Source organism: Balaenoptera ricei, chromosome 2, assembly GCF_028023285.1.
Source record: "Balaenoptera ricei isolate mBalRic1 chromosome 2, mBalRic1.hap2, whole genome shotgun sequence".
NCBI classification, from domain to species: Eukaryota; Metazoa; Chordata; class Mammalia; order Artiodactyla; family Balaenopteridae; genus Balaenoptera; species Balaenoptera ricei.
This window is the reverse complement of record NC_082640.1, coordinates 5,684,207-5,704,973: the sequence shown is the minus strand read 5'-3', so window position 1 is coordinate 5,704,973 and position 20,767 is coordinate 5,684,207. Positions and strand designations below refer to the sequence as shown.

The 20,767-nt window shown below is 37.6% G+C and overlaps 1 protein-coding gene across 1 annotated transcript in view; it reads right to left on the bottom strand.

Moving 5' to 3' along the window:
- Positions 1-20,767, bottom strand: part of CUBN (cubilin) — a 267,353-nt gene that overhangs the window by 83,444 nt on the left and 163,142 nt on the right. The window contains exons 37-46 of the mRNA XM_059910072.1: positions 20,304-20,509; positions 18,873-19,057; positions 16,974-17,166; positions 10,850-11,047; positions 7,674-7,820; positions 6,062-6,252; positions 5,713-5,896; positions 3,123-3,297; positions 1,753-1,931; positions 59-268 (exon numbers count right to left, since the gene is read on the bottom strand). Coding sequence (XP_059766055.1) covers positions 59-268; positions 1,753-1,931; positions 3,123-3,297; positions 5,713-5,896; positions 6,062-6,252; positions 7,674-7,820; positions 10,850-11,047; positions 16,974-17,166; positions 18,873-19,057; positions 20,304-20,509 — 1,868 coding nt within the window. The remainder of the gene's footprint in view (positions 1-58; positions 269-1,752; positions 1,932-3,122; positions 3,298-5,712; positions 5,897-6,061; positions 6,253-7,673; positions 7,821-10,849; positions 11,048-16,973; positions 17,167-18,872; positions 19,058-20,303; positions 20,510-20,767) is intronic.

Below are 20,767 nucleotides of genomic sequence, written 5' to 3'. Positions count from 1 at the left end.
GAATGAGTAACCTGTGAAAATAGATACCCCCAAAAGACAGCAGACATATCTCACTGACCAGACGTATGGTTTTCCCAGATCTCCACGAAGTCTCGTTCACAGCCAGATGAATCCTGAAGGTTAAAGTCTTCAAAGCGGATGGTGAGATAATGTCCCGAGGGTCCCTGGAGATGCCACTCACAGGACAAGTCGTCTGTATACGGAAGCGTTGGGTACCCGTTGCTTTCAACGACTCCGCTTTGCCCTGTCACTCTTCCTCCACATTCGGCTGCAGAAAAAGAGCAATATTCTATCATAGGTTTTCTTTTTTTAATTTAACGAGCACATTTAAAAGCTTTTAGGTGCCAAGAGAACATGAACTGAAGTTTTAAAAATACTGAAAAGGTTTAGTTTGTGCTTCTCTTACTACATGAAATCTGCTATTGGTGTACAGAGAAATGATACCACAAGTCCAATCTAATAATGGGAAAGGGAAGACGGAAAGACTGTTGAATGGCATATTCTGTAACGTCTCATGAATTCTCTTGGGACACTATGTAAGAGCTATTAGCTGCAAGTAGGTTTCATTCCAGAACTAACTGAGAGATTGATAGGGCCTGCCTAGTACCCTGTGTTAGTGATTCTGTAGACTAAGTCCTAGCTCAGCTAAAAACAATGCTGTGGTTGATTAGTCACGCCTGCCATTTCTAGTTTATCAAATAAACGTGTTACTGTAGTAATGGGTATCTCAGGGCCTTGAAAATTACTATCCAATTATTTCTTATCAGCTGGATGTGGGAGATTGAATTATATACAATTTGCCTCAGGCCATAAAATGACCCATGGTGTAGGTTAAATATTGTTACAACTAGGCTTTTCAAGTTTTGAATGCATTAAATATGTTTGGTTAGTGTTCAGACCCAACAGATACTAAATTCTACGTAATTGTGACCGTATTGTAGTGAATCTTCAGAATGCATTATTTATTACTCATTTTTTAAAGGAAGGAAATCAAAACACTGAATGAATGACCTGGCACTAGAGATTTAGGGGAAAAAAAATCTCGATTATCTATTAATGTTGAGGAGGTCAAAGTCACTGTTCTCAAAATAGTTATTTGACTACTAAAGAGTTTTGCAATTTAATATTGTACATATTTCATGACAAGAGGAAGAAACAAGAATTTAACTGGATATGGTTTTCACTAACAAGTTAGGGAAAAATACAAAATATTCAAGTTCATTAAAAAGAGTATTTTTAAATGGAAATTAAAGTAAAAATTAAAATTGATACATGACTGTGGTTTTAAAATTCACATTCCTTACTTATTTCTATCATTAAAATAACTGTGAAAATTAGGCAGATAGAAAGGCTTCTTTAAAAATGGCATGATCATTTAAAAAGTTTTAATGCAATTATTCTGTCATTACTTTTTTTTTTAAATTAATTAATTTATTCATTTATTTTAGTTTTGGCTGTATTGGGTCTTCATTTCTGTGCGAGGGCTTTCTCTAGTTGCGGCGAGCGGGGGCCACTCTTCATCGCGGTGTGCGGGCCTCTCACTATCGCGGCCTCTCTTGTTGCGGAGCACAGGCTCCAGACGCGCAGGCTCAGTAGTTGTGGCTCACGGGCCCAGTTGCTCCGCGGCATGTGGGACCTTCCCAGACCAGGGCTCGAACCCGTGTCCCCTGCATTGGCAGGCGGATTCTCAACCACTGCGCCACCAGGGAAGCCCTGTCATTACTTTCTTATTGAATATAAAAATGTTGTTACCTATGGAATACTTGGCCTTGAATCCCACATGAGTGGGGCTGCTGTCAGACCGGAATCTCAAATACATCACCTCTCCTGAGGACAACTGACTGGCAGGCAGAGAAGCTCCACAAAACTTGGAAAGCATTGGTGCATTAGAATCAGCACCGTCCCGCAACTCAAGGTAATTGGACGTACAGCTATGGTGGAAAGAAAATTCTGCTTAGTTTGCAAAGTCTATGGCTTTGACATATTTTGATAATAAAGACTTCACTTTCTCCAAGGGCATTATTAAATCAGCATTTCTGTAGCGCTATGTACACAACACAGCGTAGACACTATGACAGAGTCCGTGTAGGTGGTGTGTCACTTCAAAATGCTGTATGATATTTTTCTGAATTATACACTCCAGTTTGTAGCTTAGAAAGACAAGTTTTACATGTACCACAGTGAAGAATATTTACTCGCCTTCCATATTCTGTTGGTCTTAGAAATGTAAAAATCATTCTTGAATCAACCCCTAGGAATGTCAAAACACAAGTATTTTGTTTCACATGATGTTATGACACATTTCACATGACAAAGATGAACTCTCTCTTGATAGCTGTGTAACCGGGGCTAAGGGAGAATCTCAGCTGGAATTTTCCATGTCCCTAAAAGAGGACAAGTATTTACCCAGTATTTCTTGAGAAAGTCAACCAGCCAATTAATGCTCAGTGAGGGGAGAGTGGCATTATATCAGGAGTCCAGAACTGGTAAGCAAAAGCTCTCATACCTGAGCTTTGCACCCTGCATGTATTCATGCAGATGTATACACATGTTTGTTAAATGAAGAGAAAGATACAGATTTTTTTCAATCTAGGTAGTTATCCCATCTTGTTCAACATAGTAAGACAAACCCTCTGGTTTGTAATCTTTAAAGATTCTTACTAAACAGAGACTGGGAAATCGTACTGTCCTTGCTTTAGTCCCGTTTCTGACACTGGTGATCCCTGGTGTCACAAATTTCCATTTGTTAAACAGATACTTTATCATTTATGACACTGAGTATGGGGCTGGCCAAATAAATATTCGTCTACCAGAGACACTCTCTTTTCCCTGTGGGAGGAAGACGGATAATATAAATCTCAGACAGCCATCCTCCGCGTCTCTTGGAGGATATGCACAGGGTCAGGAGGGACGGTGTCTGTTTACATAATCTGCTCAGCTGATGGGTAAGGGTCCGGCAGGCAAGGTTTTCAAGCTCCAGGTGTTAAGCATTTCCCTTCCCCGTCCCTAGATTTCCTTTGCTTTATATGCTGCTGAGCAAAGAAGAAGGAAATTGTTCTGAGATGTGACAGCTGAAAAATACTAACTCTGGGTAGGAGGAAAATGAAACGGAAGTGACCTACTTGGGTGTTACTTCGACATTGAATTGATCTTCAAACTGCAGCCTTATGAGCTTCCCGGGAGGAGCAGCTATGAACCAAATGCAGTCAGCGTGCTGCGGATAATTGCTGGGGTGGTTGGGGGAGGTTACGTATCCAGCAGAATCCGCATCGTGGATGTAAATATTGCCCCCGCAGGCTGTCAGGAAACACAGTTAAATCAACCTACGGTCTGGAGAGAGAGGATGCAGGCAACTGCCGCCTTCATTTTTAAAAGTCTCTTTATCTGTACCTCCAATCTTAATTTCCTTTCATCTGGAATTATCCTCCTTTTCTTTTTAAGCAAATACATTCTGAATTTGCTATCAAGGGAGCTACCACGTGTATCACTTTTTAACTCGCCACACCATATGTTCTCACTGGAAATTTCACTCCTTCCTAAAGCCAACCAAAAGATTATGGCGCACGGTGCGTGCAGTAGCACATCATGGAAGCATAACGATATACCCACCACTTCGATAAGCATGTAAAGGCACCAGCACTTTAACTGCCCCCTGACCATTCAGGTCAATAGACTGATGTTTAAAAGACTAAGGAGATATACATTTGTACAACTCTGTGGACATTCACTCCTTATGTTTCTTTGGGATTTAGGTGCATTTGAAGACCAAGAGATGAAAATCTTTCAAGGGCCCCCATTGCCTTCCAGTTAACATCTTAACTCCTTTTGGTGCCGCCCTCAGCATCATGATTCCTGCCTGCTTCACCACCATGATGTTTAGCTCCTTTTGACTCTCTTCTCCATCAGTCGTGAATTCTTTCAAATTCACGGAAATGCCTTGTTATTGCACAGCCATTGAGACTTGATATGCTGTCACCTCCTTTCTTCACTGACTGGCAAACCTCTGTCAGTTTCCTTCCTCTGCGAGCCTTCTCCCATCCATAGCTCCCGATAGCCCCCTCCTTCTAGCCTCATCGTACCGTGTCCTACCTGTGCCTTTGCTTGTCTGTCTCCCCCTCTGCACTGAACTCTTCAACAGACTTGGTAGCTTGCACAGTGTGAAACACTTTGTAAATGTTCAATTAATTAATTAGAATGTCAATCAATCCTGTGAGAATAAAAGCATCGAGCACAGGGACACAGAAATCTCAGTCAACCACACTGAAGGAGTGTCCTTGGAGAACGGTGGTGTAGAACAAGGCCAATTTGATGCCACAAGTTGTTCACTGAATAACATGTGTTAAAAGCTGAGAAACTGAAGTGGCAAAGAAGTTGGTGTGCTGGAAAGATAGATGGGGAAGTAGAACTGACTGTAGTTATAGGAAATGGGTGAATCAGAAAGTTGAGAGAAACAAGAGCGATCATATCACAACAGGTTTTGAAATCAAAAGACTTTTAAGTCTAATATTAAGGCAGAAAGATGGCAAAAAGGTAATGGCCATACCATTCTTGCATGAACAGAGGGTCGAAAAAGCAATGAAAGAGTTACAGTGTTTGCAAATCTATAAGGCTCGCTAAAGGCTCAGGACCAGGTGAAATCCTGCCCATTCACAACTCAGCAGCAAAGCTCAGCATGGAGATGGGGAGGGATGAGAAACTCGCTACCTATAAGGTAGCGGTACTGGGGTCACACAGTTGTGCTGGTAAAGGCTCCTGCTAAGCGCCAGAGCTATGTGGTCTGGGAAGTGGTGAAAGGACAGTCCCTGTAGTCATGGAATCTACACGAAGTATTAGATGATTTTCTGTGTCAGTTGGTGGAGACTTACTTCCTCTCCTCTCTTCAAATGAAGAAATTCTGCTGACGTTTTAAATTCTCATATTTTGGAGAATGTGCAATAAAACACATGGCTTATTTAGACTAATACAGATTTTGAAATATGTCCAGGAATCTGAGATTGAGGTCATAGGGTTATCCTGAAATCCAAATTATCTAATTTTAAGGGGACAAAGACTCTCTACAGATACCACTCCTTCCCTTTTTTGAAGCTATGCTTGTTTACTTATTTATGCAATTAAACATTATCTAAAAATAAATGTCACAAAAATCAAATCATTACAGTAGAATTAAATATAATTACAATCAAGTATAATTAAGACAAGGTAATTAAGTAAAGACCATTACTGTAATATATAATTAAATGGGTAATAACAGAATCAGAGGATTATATGTTCATTTAAAAAGAAGCATACAGATGATTATAAAACAATGTAATTATCATTCTTATAATGTTTCTATAACTGTATGTAACTTATAATTAGACATTTTATAATGGAAAAGTCTAAGGAATTTCAGGGGATCATTAAGATCAGCTCAGTTTATACTCATGGAGAAGTTCACTTTGTTCATTCTCTTGATATGTGGCCTTGGAACAATCTAAGCCTCATCTTACTTATCTGAAGCATGGGAACAATGAAGAAAATGTAGTCGTGATGAGATATCAAATGTATCAAGCATAAAGTAAGTGCTTGATAAGAGGTAGCTATTCTTATTAACGTTATTATTGTTAGTTCAGAAAAAAAACTTCACATATTTTTTTCTCAAATCTATTTAAACAAAAAAGGCCAAGCAATTGCAGGAAAAGTACAGACATTATTCTTAATGAAAATACTTACCTAAACTCTTTGCCTCATATGTGATTTTAAATCCCCGTCCTTCATTACTATTATCAGAAATGAACTGCACAAACATTTGATTATCTGAGGTGAACAGAGTGGACGAAGGGCGACTGCCACAAAAATGTCCATTTCCTCCATGGGGTCCCAAGGGTGGAGAAGAGATATCAGGTCCATTTTTTAGCTGGAAAGACAAATTAAAATTGCACAGTTTCCTTCCTACTGATAAAGATGAGATATACAAGTTCTGTCAGTTCATAGCCCAGGAGGAGAAACATCATGGTTTTGTTTTCTGAATGAAGTGTGTAGAGAAAGTAGTTAGTTAGAAAAAGCAGCAAACAAGACCTACCACCAAGTAATCCCCCTGGTTGCAAGAAGAGTCTCTATTTGGAATCTGGAAGGGCTGTTCAAAGTGGACGGCAACGGTCAGACCACTCTGAACCTGGACATGCCAAGAGCAGTTGAGGTTGGGAATGTAGGTCTCTGGGTACCTGGGCGACGTGATAATCCCTCTGTCTGCATGCAAGTATCCACCGCAACCTTCCCAGGAAGAAACAAAGATAGCACATTTAAATAACACTCACAACTGGATTTTGATGCTTTTTCTGTTTGTCTTGAGAATTTTCAAAGTATAGGCAATAGAAATGTGGTTTGAAACTCACTCGGGACCAAAAGATGTTGGAAACAATCAGTGCAACAAGCTTGGATGGAGCACATGCTCCTCGGTACTCATTTTGTTTCTGTTTCTAAGATACAGGGATGTAGAAGTAAGCAGTAGAGGCAAATCCCTTAACTTTCATGAAGCTTACTTTGCAGAGGAGTCAGACATACAACAAACACCTACATAATTAATATGTGAGGTGGTGATAAGTTCTACAAAGAAAGATGAACGGGGAGAGGGAAAATGAACTATACTGCCCAGGGCAGTTAGAGAAGGCCACGTTACTGCAGTCATATCTGAGCAGAGAACTGATTGAAATGGGGGATTACATCCTAAGTGAAGTAAGTCAGACAGAGAAAGACAATTCCCATGTGTTATCATGTTTATGTGGAATCACAAATACGTCACAAATGAACCTGCCTATGAAACAGAAACAGACACACAAAGAGAACAAACCTATGGCTACCAAAGGGGAAAGGTGGGGGGAGGGATACATTTGGAGTTTGGGGTGAGCAGATACAAACTACTATATACAAAACAGATAAACAACAAGGTCCTCCTGTATAACACTGGGAACTATATTCAATGTCCTGTGATAAACCATCATGGAAAAGAATATGAAAAAGAATGTGTATCTATGTATAACTGAGTCACTTTGCTGTACAGCAGAAATTAACACAATATTGTAAATCAACTATACACCAATAAAATAAATTAAAAAAAAAAAAAAGAGAGACAGGGAATCAAGACATAAGAGTGTTTGAGAGAAGAGCATTGCAGTCCAGAAAACAGCTGGCGTGAAGGCTGCTGTGTTAGTGGCGCATCACAGAAGTCAGAATGGATGAGGCCAAATGAGAGATCTAAACGGTTAGCCCGGTAGGTCGTGCAGGACACTGCAAGGGCTTATTCTGAGTAAGAAGAGGAACACATTGAAGGGTTTTGAGCATCAGAATGGCATGATCTGACTTAAATTTTAAAGACTCACTCTGTCTGCAATACTTAAACTCTAAGGAAGGGCAGGGAAAAGCAGAAGCAAGAGTTCCAGTACAGGGGTGACTTCTTGAGCCCAAGGAGGGTTGACAGATGCCTGGACTAGGATGGTAGCAGTAGAAATGGGGAGAAGTGGTTGGACTCTGGATATATTGCGAGGGTGGGAAGGATAACCCCCAGAGGCTGGGCAGAGACCTGTGTGCTCTGACTCAGAACTTGTGTCCTGGCATTGAAAAATGAGCAGAGCATATTAGGGAGAGAGCAAGAGGTAGATGAGATGGAATGAATTAGAACTATGAGAACGTATTACTCTTGTGAAACGATGCATTAAAGCCCGCCCTGGTTACACTGAAGTCCGAGGTGAACTGGATCACCATGTGCTCTCCAGTAGACCGGATGGGTCCAGGGATCTCTCTGCCACAGAGAACTGCTAGCTCCTGGGCCAGGCTGTTGTCTCCTATGACCAAAGAAAGGAAATGTCAGTGCGAAAATATGATGTCTTAAGAGTCTCCTCCACAACTTACTTACAAAACAAAAATAGAGTCACAGATGTAGAAAACAAACTTATGGTTACCAGGGAGGAAGGGGGTTGGGGAGGGATAAACTGGGAGACTGGGCTGGACATAGACACACTACTCTATATAAAATAGATAACTAATAAGGACCTACTGTAGAGCACAGGGAACTCAGCTCAATACTCTGTAATGGCCTATATGGGAAAAGAATCTAAAAAAGAGTGGATACAGGCATACATATAACTGATGCACTTTGCTGCACACCTGAAACACAACACTGTAAATCAACTAAACTCCAATAACAATCTTGTAAAAAAAGTATCCTCCACCATCATTGCAACCCAGCCAAAGTGCCTCACACATTATTCTCAAAACATCCCCATTCCTAGGAGGCAGCAGGATTACCAAATACAGGGACATTCCAGGGATTACATCATTGTGGCTCCAGTTTGTAACGGTGCCGCCTGTCTTTTTCTTTAACCTTTTTAATAACAACTTCTTTGCCAGTTCCCACTGCCTTTCCAAAAACTGGCTGACAGTTCTTCCTGGAACGAAAACTCAAAATGAGAGGACGTGAGATTGGGAAGTAACTGAGGACCAGCGCTGATATGTGCAGTAGATACTGATCTAAACTATTCTGACTGCTGAAGGTCAAGTATCTAAAAAAAAAATAATAAGGTTGATTCTTCAGCCCCAGATCCGATGCTAATGTTATAAGGTCATTTGCCCAGAAGTCCGCCTTCACCTTCAGTGGGGTTTTCTTTTTTCCTTTCATTATTTTGTTGTTCATTGTTTGTTTTGCCATTATAAGAACACAGTTCTCTCCATGTGTGGAGGATGAAAAAAGATGGTGTCAGCAAATGTGCACCTCCAGAGACATCAATGGGAGCTGGGTAACCCCCAAGGCCCTTTTTCCTTTGGCTTTTCTCTTGATTATAAATTTTGATCAAAACAACTGTCTCAGTCAAAGCCTGAATGGAGCAAGGACTTAGATTCCTTGGCTGGGAAAACACGTTGTTTTTTCCCTAAGGCAGAGAATTAATTAATTTGAAACTTAAAAAAAGACAAAAATAGAATATGAGACGTGAGGAAATTTGCCCTTTCACTCAACTAGCAAAATGATTCTTTTTTGACACTGCCCACAACCTAAAACTTACTCATTTAGCACAGCTATAAATACACGATGCTTGGAAAGGCATTCTTTACAGGGGTTCTGACCTCTGGAAACGTTTGCATTTTTTATCATTCAAAAATTTATATGTGACTCCTTTTGCAATCTTATCTTCATTATGCTATTTTGCTACACATTTCACCCCAGATCTGTTGACTTATTCTCTAATTAACTGCATCACAAAGCTTTGAAGCTTATTATATGTTGTTACTTATTTCACATATGTATATTTTATCTCTCAATAAGACTGAGTTGGGTCTACTGATTTTCGTTTTTTTCCTAAAGAAAGAAAAAGAAGAGGAAAGATGATAGTTCCTCTGGGCAATGTGCTGAGAGCAGACAGTTGATAGGAAAAATGGGGAAAGTTATGGTTTACCATCTGATCATGTTTGTATGACTGACTTGAGTCTTCACTTACTGCCCAGCTCCTACAGAAGGAAAGTAAAGCACCTCTGCCATTTGATCTTTCTCACTATACTTAGTGGGGGTCTAGGGTTAAGGGGATAAGGGGGACATGAAAATGTACATTAGCCACCAGTGGGCCAAAATCAAACACATGTTTTGGTCCAAAAAAAAAAAAAATGCTCTGAAGCATTTTTCATTAATCGCCAAAATTTAACAAACTGAGAAGTTCATAGAAAACTCTATGCTTCTCATATCTCTTGGAAAATAAGATCCATAACACCGAGCCTGCACTCCTAGTAGCTGCCCCTTTGATTCTGTCCTCCAGTTTAACACCTCACTAGATGTCACCTGCTGTCTAGGCAGGCACTGGGGTTGCAATATGTGTCATGCAGGGCAGTGGGTCCCCAGCTTCAGAGACTCTACCACCGGGAGGCAGGGACCCGGGTCAGGCGAGGGGAGCACCTCACATCGGGGGCAAGACTTAAGGAGGTGCCAGAGACCTCAGAAGTCAAGATAAAAATATTTTAGTACAATATTTCAAAAATTGAAATTTAATGTAAAATGAACAAAATATTAAAATTTTAAATAAAGACAGGATCTGACTCTGTACTTTGTCCAATCCTGCCTTGCTCTCCTCACCCTGATCTTAACCTTAACTGGAGACAGATCTAGGACCCATCCAAGTTTCTAGTTTAGTTGGTCTGGGGTGGGGCATAGAATTTGCATGTCTAACAAGCTCCCAGGTGATACTGATGCTGCCGGTCTGGGGACCTCACTGTAAGAGACACTGACTAAAGGATATGGCCTCCCTATTCGCCTCTGTCCCATGCAAATCGTGAAGCACAATTCTGTGCATCTTGCATTGAAGCATTATTTATATCCCTCACTCATTGCATAGCAATACCACACCTGGGTACAGAGAAAAAGATGAAGAAATATTAGCCCTTAATTCTACCCAGAGATTCAGTACACAATAGAAACTTGAACACATTGCAATTTTAAATACTTTTCACACTTGGATCTTAAAGCCATAGGTATAAAATATCAAGATTTATTTCCATAGCCTTTCAACAAGAAAGCAGCACAACCTGGAAACTCAGATTATAATTTCCTACTTAAACCACAGGGAGTGTTTCCTCTTGGGAATACAATGCTCTCCCTAACATAGGGTGTGGATTATTTTGCTCCAGGCAATTTAATGCTTTCCCTATGTTCTGCAGAAATGGTGGCCAATTCTAGTATCTCATGCTTTCACTGACCATCATACCTGTGCATTTCCATGCAAATGGATGGAAGCAGTAAACAAGTATGATTATAATTGAATGTAACTGAATGTGTGTCAGGGTTGAAACTTGGTAGTTTTTTGTTTTATTTTGTTTTTTAAACGTTTCTCACCGTCTCTTATCACAAGTTTATCATAGCTGCATGTACTATGAGATTCAATGTCCAGGGAAAGGATGTTGAGTTCCACAGTAGAATCAGGGGCCTGGATAAGCCACATACAGTCAGCGCCGTTACTGTAGCTTTCAGGCCAGCCTGGGGAGTAAAGAAAGACTGGAGCATCTCCTGTCTGCAGGAACCCACCACAAGCACCTGCAGAATGAAAAGCAACATCGTTGAAATACCTCTGGCAGAGAAGAAGGTAGCATTTCACTTGAAAGCCACAGTTCTATACTGAAACAACCAATTAAAACAATTTTCTCAAAGAAATTTATACATATTTTATTAAATCCACTGATTCAGACAGCTGTGATTTCCACAATTTTTTGAAGAAAAACACACTGTATTCTACTTTTTTCACCATAGCTTTACCACTTAACCCAATTATTAATGAGTGCCTATTATTTGTCAAGCATGAAGTAAGTCCATATGGAAGACCCTATTATTATCGTTACCAAGGTAGAACTTTGTTCATGTTTCCAGTGTGCTTTAGTCTTCATCGTTTTTTAGCATAGCTATTCATCATGTAATTTATATTAGGCAATTTTGAAAAAATTTTCAATTTGGTGAAATGAAGCATTCAAAAAAGTTTGTGAGCTTATAATAACAACAGCCTTTTTTTGTTGTTTTGTTTTTTTGCTTTTTAAATAACAACTTTGTTGAGTTATTATTCACTCACCATAAAATTTACCCTTTTAAATAGTAATTTACCCTTTTAAATAGTTCAGTGGTTTTTAGTATATTCACAAAGTTCTGCAATCATCACTGCTACCTAATTTTAGAACATATTTTCACCACCCTGAAAGAAACTAGATACTCTTTACCACCGATTCTCTGTTCTCCACTCCACAAGTCTATGGAAACCACTAGCCTACTTTCTGTCTCTATGGATTTGCCTATTTAAGACATTTTATATAAATATAATCATACTATACGTGGCCTTTGGTGACTGGCTTCGTTCGCGTAGCATAATACTCTAAGGTTCATCTGAATTCTAGCGTGTATCAATACTTCTTTCATTTTAAGGCAGAAGAGTATATCGCTATACGGATATACCACGTTTAGTTTTTCCATTCATCAGCTGTTTGACATTTGGGTTCTTTCCTCTTTTTCACTATTTATGAATAATGTTTCTATGAACATTCATGTATAAATTTTTGTGTGGACATATGTTTTCAATTTTCTTAGGGAACTAGGAGTGGAATTGCTGGATTGTATGGTAACCCTGTGTTTCAATTTTTGAGGAACTGCTAAACTGTTTTCCAAAGTGGCTATAGGATTTTACATTTCCACTAGCAATGTACAAGGGTCCCAGATCCTCCACATCTTTGTCAATAATTGTTATTGTCTGTCTTACTCGTTAGAGCCGTCCTAGTGTTAAATACATATTTTCTAGTATACCACTTTAATTCATTTGTTCTTTATTTAACTGTATATTTTCGAGTTTTTTCTGTGTGGTTGTTCAGAGGATTACAATTAACATCTTAAGTTAAGACAATGTAGTCTGGATTAATATTAACTTAATTTTAATAGTATACAAAACTTGGCTACAATATAACTCCATTCCCACCCACCCCCATCTTTTATGCTATTATTGTCATAAAATTATATATTTAAACATTATAAGACCATCAGCATAGTTTATTATTATTATTGCCTTATGCAGCTGTCTTTAAATCAGATAGCAGAAGAAAAGAGCTACAGATGAAAATACATTTATCCTGCCTTTATATTTACATATGTAGTTGTCTTCACTACCTACTGTCTAGCAGTAAAGACATGCTAGGGTCATTTCACTTCATTCTGAAAGCCTCCCTTTAGCATTTCCTGTAGCATAGGTCTGCTTGCAATGAATTTTCTCAGTTTTCATTTATCTGGGAATGTTTTAATTTCTATTTAGTTTGGAGGATACAGTTTCTGGCTATAGAATTCTTGATCAACAGTCTTTTTACTTCAGCACATTGATTATGTCATCCCACTGCTCTGACCTTCATGGTTTCTGATGAGAAATGAGATGTTAACCTTGTTGAGTATTGTTTTTACAAGATAAGTGATTTTCTCTTCGTGCTTTCAAGATAACCCCTTTTCTTTAGCTTTGATAGTTTGACAGCAGTATGTCTAGGTATAGATCTCATTGAGTTTATCCTACCTGGAATTTTGGGGATTCTTGGATGTGTAGATTAATATTTTTCATCAAATTTGGGATGTGTACAGACATTATTTCTTCAAGTATTCTTTTTTTCCCTTTCCCTCTTTCTTTACCTGGGACTCTCATTATGCATACATATGTTGGTATAAATGATAGTTTCTGAAGCTCTGTATAATTTTCTTCATTCTTTTTCTTTCTTTTCCTCAACAGGATAATCTTAACTGACCTACATTCAAATTCAGTGATTCTTTCTTCTGCCTGCTCAGGTCGGTCATTGAGCCCACCCAGTGAATTTCAACTCCAAAATTTCTAGTTGGTTGTTTTTTCTTTCAAAAATATCTATCACTTTATTGATATCCTCTATTTGGTGAGACATCATTCCCATACTTTTCTTTAAATCTTTAGACATGATTTCTTTTAGTTCTTTGACATATTTACAATAGCTTATTTAAAGTCTTTGTTAAGTAAGTCTGACATTTTGGCTTTCTCCAAGACAGTTTCTATGGATTGTTTATATTCCTTTGTATAGGCCATACTTCCCTATTTCTTCATGTGTCTCATAACTTTTTGTTGAAAATCAGACATTTTAAACAATGTAATGTGGCAACTCTGGAAATCAACCCCTCCCCCAAAGTTTGCTGTCACTGCTCTTTGTTCAGTGGCTTTTGTGCACTAATTCTGTAATGTCTGTGTTAATTGTTGTGTGTAACCATTGAAAGTCTGTGTTCAGGTTAGTGATCAACAACTGATTAAACAGAGATTCCTTTAAATGTCTTGAACCAATAATTCTCTCACTTTTCTGAGTGACTGTGTGGGGTGTGTGTGTGTGTGTGTGTGTGTGTGTGTGTGTATTGGGATATGCCTATATGACTCTAGAAGACAGTTTATAACTCTGCCCTAGAATTCACTTTCTACTTTCACAGAGCCTCAAGATCCTACAGAGGTGAGAGACTGGGGCCTTCTTGGGTCTCATGTTGGGCATGTTTATAGCCCTGCACATGAGTGGAGCCTTCTATGTTCCCAGAAATATGTCAAAGCTTTTCAAAGCCCCCTATGGATATATCACTCCCCAGTTTTTCTTTTTACATTTTTGGTCAGCCTCTTATTAGCTGTAACTGGAATCACTGCCACATGCAGTTGTGATGTTAAATAACTTGCCACTGACAATTTCTAAAAAACCCCCCAGAGACAGGGCTTTTGCGCAGAGCACACTGAGTCAGGTCAGATGAAGACAAGTCCTGAGAATGCAGCTTTTCTAGGAAGCTGCCAGACAGGTTAAATAATAGCAATTCCTTAGGGATAGGATGTTTTCTGGAGTTCCAGATCTACTCCACCCCTTCCAATGGCTGTTAGGCTGCTGATTTTCATGGCTAACATCGTTGTGAGGCTATTGTTAGGTTACTGCAAAGCTAGGACAGGGAGAGAGATGGGAATAGGGAAAATTAAGATGTCAGAAAGTTGTCTACTGTCACTCAGACTGAACCATTTTTCTTGAATAAACACTCTTAAATTATTGCAATTTTTAATTAATTTCCAGAGTTCTCAAAAGTTGATTTAAAATTTTTTTGCCAGTGTTCTCATTGTTTTTCTGCAAGAATAGATTTTCAGAGGCCTTTACTCCACCATTCCAGAAGTTTATGACTCTTATACAATACATGTTTGACTCTTGCTAGGGCCACCAAGAAATGAATGTAAAATTTATAGGACTAGGTCCTAATTACTTTATCCTATTACTATATAGGCTGTAGAAGTTTAAAAAAAAAATAAAGTAAAAGCAATTTCAAAGTATAAGATCCGAATATTATCCAATATCTTCAAATGTTAAGATTTTCCTTTACATAAAATATTTCTTATCTTGAATTTCTAAAAAGCAGTTATCATACTAACTAACTGTAAGCTGTTAGTGCTGTTTGTCAAATATTCCATTTTTCCTCACTTCCAAACATATGGTGAAATTGCATTTCCTCATACTTCTGCGGTTGGGTGAGGCCATTTGACCAGTTCTGCTTTATGAATCACAAGCAAAATGACATGTATCACATTTAAGCTGAACACTTTTAGACTGAGGCATGCCAGGGCTCTCTTTCCTCTTGCCATGATCACAGGTAATGTCCCAAACAATGTCAGATCCAACACCCAGTTAACCCAAGAGGGTAACATGAATGAGTAAGAAGGCTTGTGTTTTTCAGCTATTCAGAGTTTGGAGTTATTTGTTACTGCAGCATAACCACATATGTCCTGACTGATAAGCTAATATTTTCCTACTTGACATGTTTAATTTCCTTCACATGACTCTAGTCCACATTAGGCTTATTTTCCTTTGACTGCTTTTTGCTTTGTCATTTAATCATTTAGTTACTCTATCATTATTTAACTGAATGCTTTATGTTTGCCAATTACTTTTAAACTCTTGGAGAGTAGAGATTATATCTTGGTTTCCTTTCTTAGTTGGTATACACTTACCTCAGCATGTCTATAATAAACCCTCTATAAATATTTGTTGAATTAAATTTAATGTATGTTTGCATAAGGAATGCTAATGTTACAGTGTTCAATATATTAATACATTTTAAAACAGTAAGCTTTTTTTTCACTTTAATGAAAGTGCCAGAATGTGCTATGATCATGAGATAATCATTTACACCAACTAGGTAACTAGTAAACCATAAAATTTTCTTATCCTCTTATTTTTTCCTTTGCTTGTTTTTCATGAAGAGAAATGAGATCTATGATACTACACTATACTCACTCATCTACTTAAATCACATAATTATGGAATATATGTATGAGAAGAGAACTTTTATTTTTGAGTACTACAATATACTTATTGATATAATGTTTTGCATGAGTGATTTCTTCTGTAACTTGGGATTTGTGGACATAAAACTCAAGTTTATGCTTAACTTAACTCAAGTTTACTTATAAGAGCTATCCAGTCTTAAATGGATAGCTCTAAATTACATTTGGCAATCTTGCTGATGGCTCTTTGCTCTTAGATAAATAGATTAATATTTTAAGGAAGAGTTTCATAGTCAATGTTATGAAAGCACCTTGCAAGAGAGGTGAAAATAACATCTCAGGACAGAATGCTAAGAGGCATTAAATAAATATAAGTATGAATTACACCTTCATCTGTGATCTCTGCTGGTACAAATTCCCAAGAAGCTAGAAGCAAACAGACTCTAATTTTTTAGGGTCTGTTTAGTCTTAGAACAAGTTCAAAGTCTGAATATTCTTCAATGAGATCCTATGATAATATGTCCCAATCAAATATTTCAAGGAGTGAGAATATGCCATGAGAAATATCTGCTGAATTTATTCTATGTCAACCCTCAAATTCACAAGAGCCATTCAAAAGTGTTTAAACAAATTTTCAAAAGAAAAGCGCAGTCTCCCAAAACACAGCTTACTGAGGGAATTTAAAATGTCTTAAAAATAGTAAAATGAAGCTTAAAATTTAGGCCAACTTTACCTTGAAACATGAGGGTTTACAACCAGCTAAGGACACAGTGAAGCATTTCTGAAGGCACACTTAAAATGTAACATAGAGGAAAAACAGTTACTTCCATTAGTTAATCCTAGTGTGTGTGTGTGTGTGTGTGTGTGTGTGTGAGTGTGGTATTTGCAAACCAAACTTTCAGAGATCTCTAAAGTGATTTCTAGAAATTGTAAGTAGAATATCTTATGGACATCAAACCCTTAATTATTATGGAAAATATAATGCAAAACCAGCATTTTTTTGAAATAAACATCTAATCTTTAAGTATTTATGAAATTAAAAGGACACCTGAACATATGGAGGAAGGGTTTTGAGACTGTAATTACTTTTCTTATTCATTTGTGTATTTGGCCCTTATTAGTAGGAACCTTTGAAATATTACTCTCCACATAGCAGCCCCTAAAAAGAATTTCATTTATTACCAAACACACCTGTAGCAATCGTAGGTAAAGGTCCAACAGAGGCATTCATTGCAAACCACTCCAAAAGGAATCCTTTCCCTGAGATTGAAGAGTCAGAAGAAAACTGAAATGTCAAAGAACTTCTAGTGGAGCTCAAAGAGTCAGTCTGGGTACCACAATAGGTTCCAATCAGGCGGGAATGAATGCCAGCCCCATCATAAATCTGCATGGAAAAGACAGATAATAGAGCACTGAACTCAGGCAATCACCTCTATTTTTCTTCATAAATAGAAAACCAAAAGGATAACTTATTATAATTTTACCATCATGGAAAAAATGATAAACCAGTAAACATTATATATCAGTTTAAAATAGAAAGTGTCATGAAGTATAAACTATGATTGCAAGTAATTAAATGTGTTTTTAAATTATCTATATCTTTCCTGCAGAATTATATTAGTAACCATGTTCCATGTGATATAGCTCATTATTCGATTTACAGTAAAATTTATGGGTGGAAAAGTAGGAACCAGGATAGTGGCACAACAACAGTGCTTATTAAATGTGCTTTGGGGCCTCAAAAGGGAGGAATTAGGAAGAAAGGGGAAAAGTAACAAGAAAAAGGAAAAGTCTAATGAGAGAAAGTGGCCAGGTATCCTGAAGGAGTTCACATTTCCAAAGAAGTAAAGAAGCAGAATTAATAACAACAAAAGAATCACAGCTTGTGAGGGCTCAGCATACTCAAAGCATGCAAGAAATCTCTTTCATTTGGTTGAAAATGTTAGATTACATAGTTAGAGACATATTTTGTGATAGTTTCCAAATACGTAATCTTGAGCACGTTTATTTTTTTCTTCACATGTGGATGGATCTCTCCAATTACATTTCACATCCTTCCCTCCATCTTGTAAATAATTTGAACAAGTTCGTTATAAGTGTTATTACATATTTCTCTATTGAAGCTACTATATAAGCTCAGATTTCAAATTAGCTAATAATTATTTCCAACTTACTGAGCATCTATGAAGTACTAGGTTCTGTGTGAAGCACTGTGGACCTAAAATGAATAAGACAGAATCTTGGTCCTCAAGAATCTGAGAGTAAAATAGTGAAACCCATAGAAGCAGAAAGTAGAATGGTGTTTACCAGGAGATGGCGGGAGCGGGAAATAGGGAGATGGTCAAAGGGTACAAAGTTTCAGTTAGGCAAGATTAATAATTCTGAAGATCTAATGTAGAACAATGTGACTATAGCTAATATTACCATGTATATACTTGAAATTTGCTAAGAGGGTAAATCTTAAGTATTCTCACCACACCAGAAACAAAGAAAGAAGATGGTAACCATCTGAGGTGATGGATATGTTAATTAGCTTGATTGTGATTATTATTTTACAATGTAAAATTGTAAAATGTCATATATCAAAAGACCTAGTTGGACACCTTAAATATATATAATATTTATTTGTCAAATATACCTCAATAAAGCTGGATAAAAAATAATCTGATAGCGTTTCTGGAATTGATGCAGTTGCCAATGTCTGGATGGCAATGATCACCACAATTTTTATATACTTATATTTACTTATTTTAAAATGACTGTTCAAATTTTTAACACTCTAACAGGAGAATAAACAGGGTAATGGGATATAAGATAGAATAAATTCTTAATTAAGACACATACACATGCTTAGATAAAGCCCAACAGAAAAATTACAATAACGTGGAAAAAAAGTTAGTTACAGAATCAAAGATAATAATTATACTACCAGAATTACCATTGTTCGGGTAACCTGGAAGGGGTATTCGTGATGTAGGGTAGACCATCCCCTATGACTTGTAAATGCTTGAATAGACATTAACTTGGATCTACGGTTGCCAATAGCAATTCACCAAAATGTATAAACATCAGTTGCTCTTGGAAACTCACCTTTAGTTTGTCATAATAGCAGTTGAGTGTTGCCTCCATGTCCATCTCCAAGATTCTACCATGGATAACCTGAGATTCATTCACATTCACTATCCATTGGTAATTGGAGTTGGGGGGGTAATTTCCAGGCCATAAGGGAGAGGCAATTTTCCCCTGAGTTCCCACAATATTATCATTGCCAAATACTAGGAAGGAAAACAGAGTAGTAAATCAGACCTACTTAGAACAGCTCTTTAGTCAAATGAAAGAAACAAAAGGCAAGGGGTGTTGAAAAGGATGGACTTTTAATTGACTGCAATTTCTTTTCTGAACACTGAAAGAAATACTGCTTCCCTTTTGGTTCCTCTGCTATCTATTAATTCTCTGGAGAAGGGTGATATTGTGAATGGAATTCCATCTCCTTAGAAGACTACATGGTGTGAAAACAAGCAATAGCGTCCCATGTAAAACTGGGTTCCCAGACCCCAGGGAACTTGGGGACTTGGGAAGGGGTATTACCAGCTCTATTCTATAATTTTGGTTTACCTATTTTACTTCATGTTAAAAAAGAACGAAACATGTTTCTTTTTCTTTAACTATGTAAGAGAAACTGACATTTTCAAACAACATATAGAGTAGCTATTAATAGTTAACATTTTATCCTATTAGAAGAATATCCTGTTATTACAATATCTGAGCACTTAGGAATATCCTAAAGTAATAGTAAACGTTTCTTGTGTTTTTTAAATTAATTTTTATTGGAGTATAGTTGATTTACAATTTGTGTTAGTTTCTGCTGTACAGCAAAGTGACTCAGTTATACATATACATACATTCATTCTTTTTTAGATTCTTTTCCCATATAGGTCACCATAGAGTATGGAGTAGAGTTCCCTGTGCTGTACAGTAGGTCCTGATTAGTCATCTATTTTATGTATACTAGTGCGTATATGTCAATCCCAATCTCCCAATTTATCCCTCCCCCCTTCCCCTTTCCTCCTGGTAACCGTAAGTTTGCTTTCTACATCTGTGACTCTATTTCTGTTTCATAAATAGAAATACTCTGGTTCGTTTATACCAGAGTAAACATTTTTAATTTGAGGAATATAGAGTTTATGGGATCAAATGAAACACATTTGATATAAGTATACAAAACTGAAACGATGATACATTAGAAAACTCTCTATTGCGATATCATGAAAAATGTTTAACTTAAAATTAGGTAGACACTAGAGCTTTAAAAGAATGTTAGAACCACTGAGAATGCTCGCCCTGGCTCTTAATGAGTCATTCATATATAATTTAATTTTTCTAGTACATAATATAGTAAAGTAATTCCACAGAGACATTAAATATAGGGGAATTGTTCTTAATGCATTACTGAAAACAGTGCTATCCTTCTAGCTTGTAGGACACATTCTGGAAGCCATCACTAAAACAGAACCAACTCACTGTTGGTAAATGCAGCCTGGAAGCCCACGCCACTGCCTGAGCCATCAGAGACAAATCTGATCCACAGGATGTGCCCAACAATGGATGAATAATTGAGAGGGAGGACGTTTCCACAGTATCGTCCCACCAAGCGACCAGTGGCGTTTCCTTCCCGGATCTCCACAAAATCTCTGCTACAGTCTTGAGACTCCTCCACCTGGAAAGTTCTGATTGGACAAAACAAAATTAGGGATTTAACTGACAAAATAAATTTTGGGATTATCCTGAATCACTTGCTGGGTTGACCTGTTTGCTTTTTAAATTTTTTCTTTAACTTTAATCACAGTGTCTTTTAGCTAACTTAAAACATTTCTTACACTCAAATTTGTTGAAATGGCGATTCAAGAGATACAAAGACAATTAATACACTGCCTTCAGGGAGTTTTCTTTCTGGGGGAAAATTGGGTAAGAAGATAGAAAAAAAC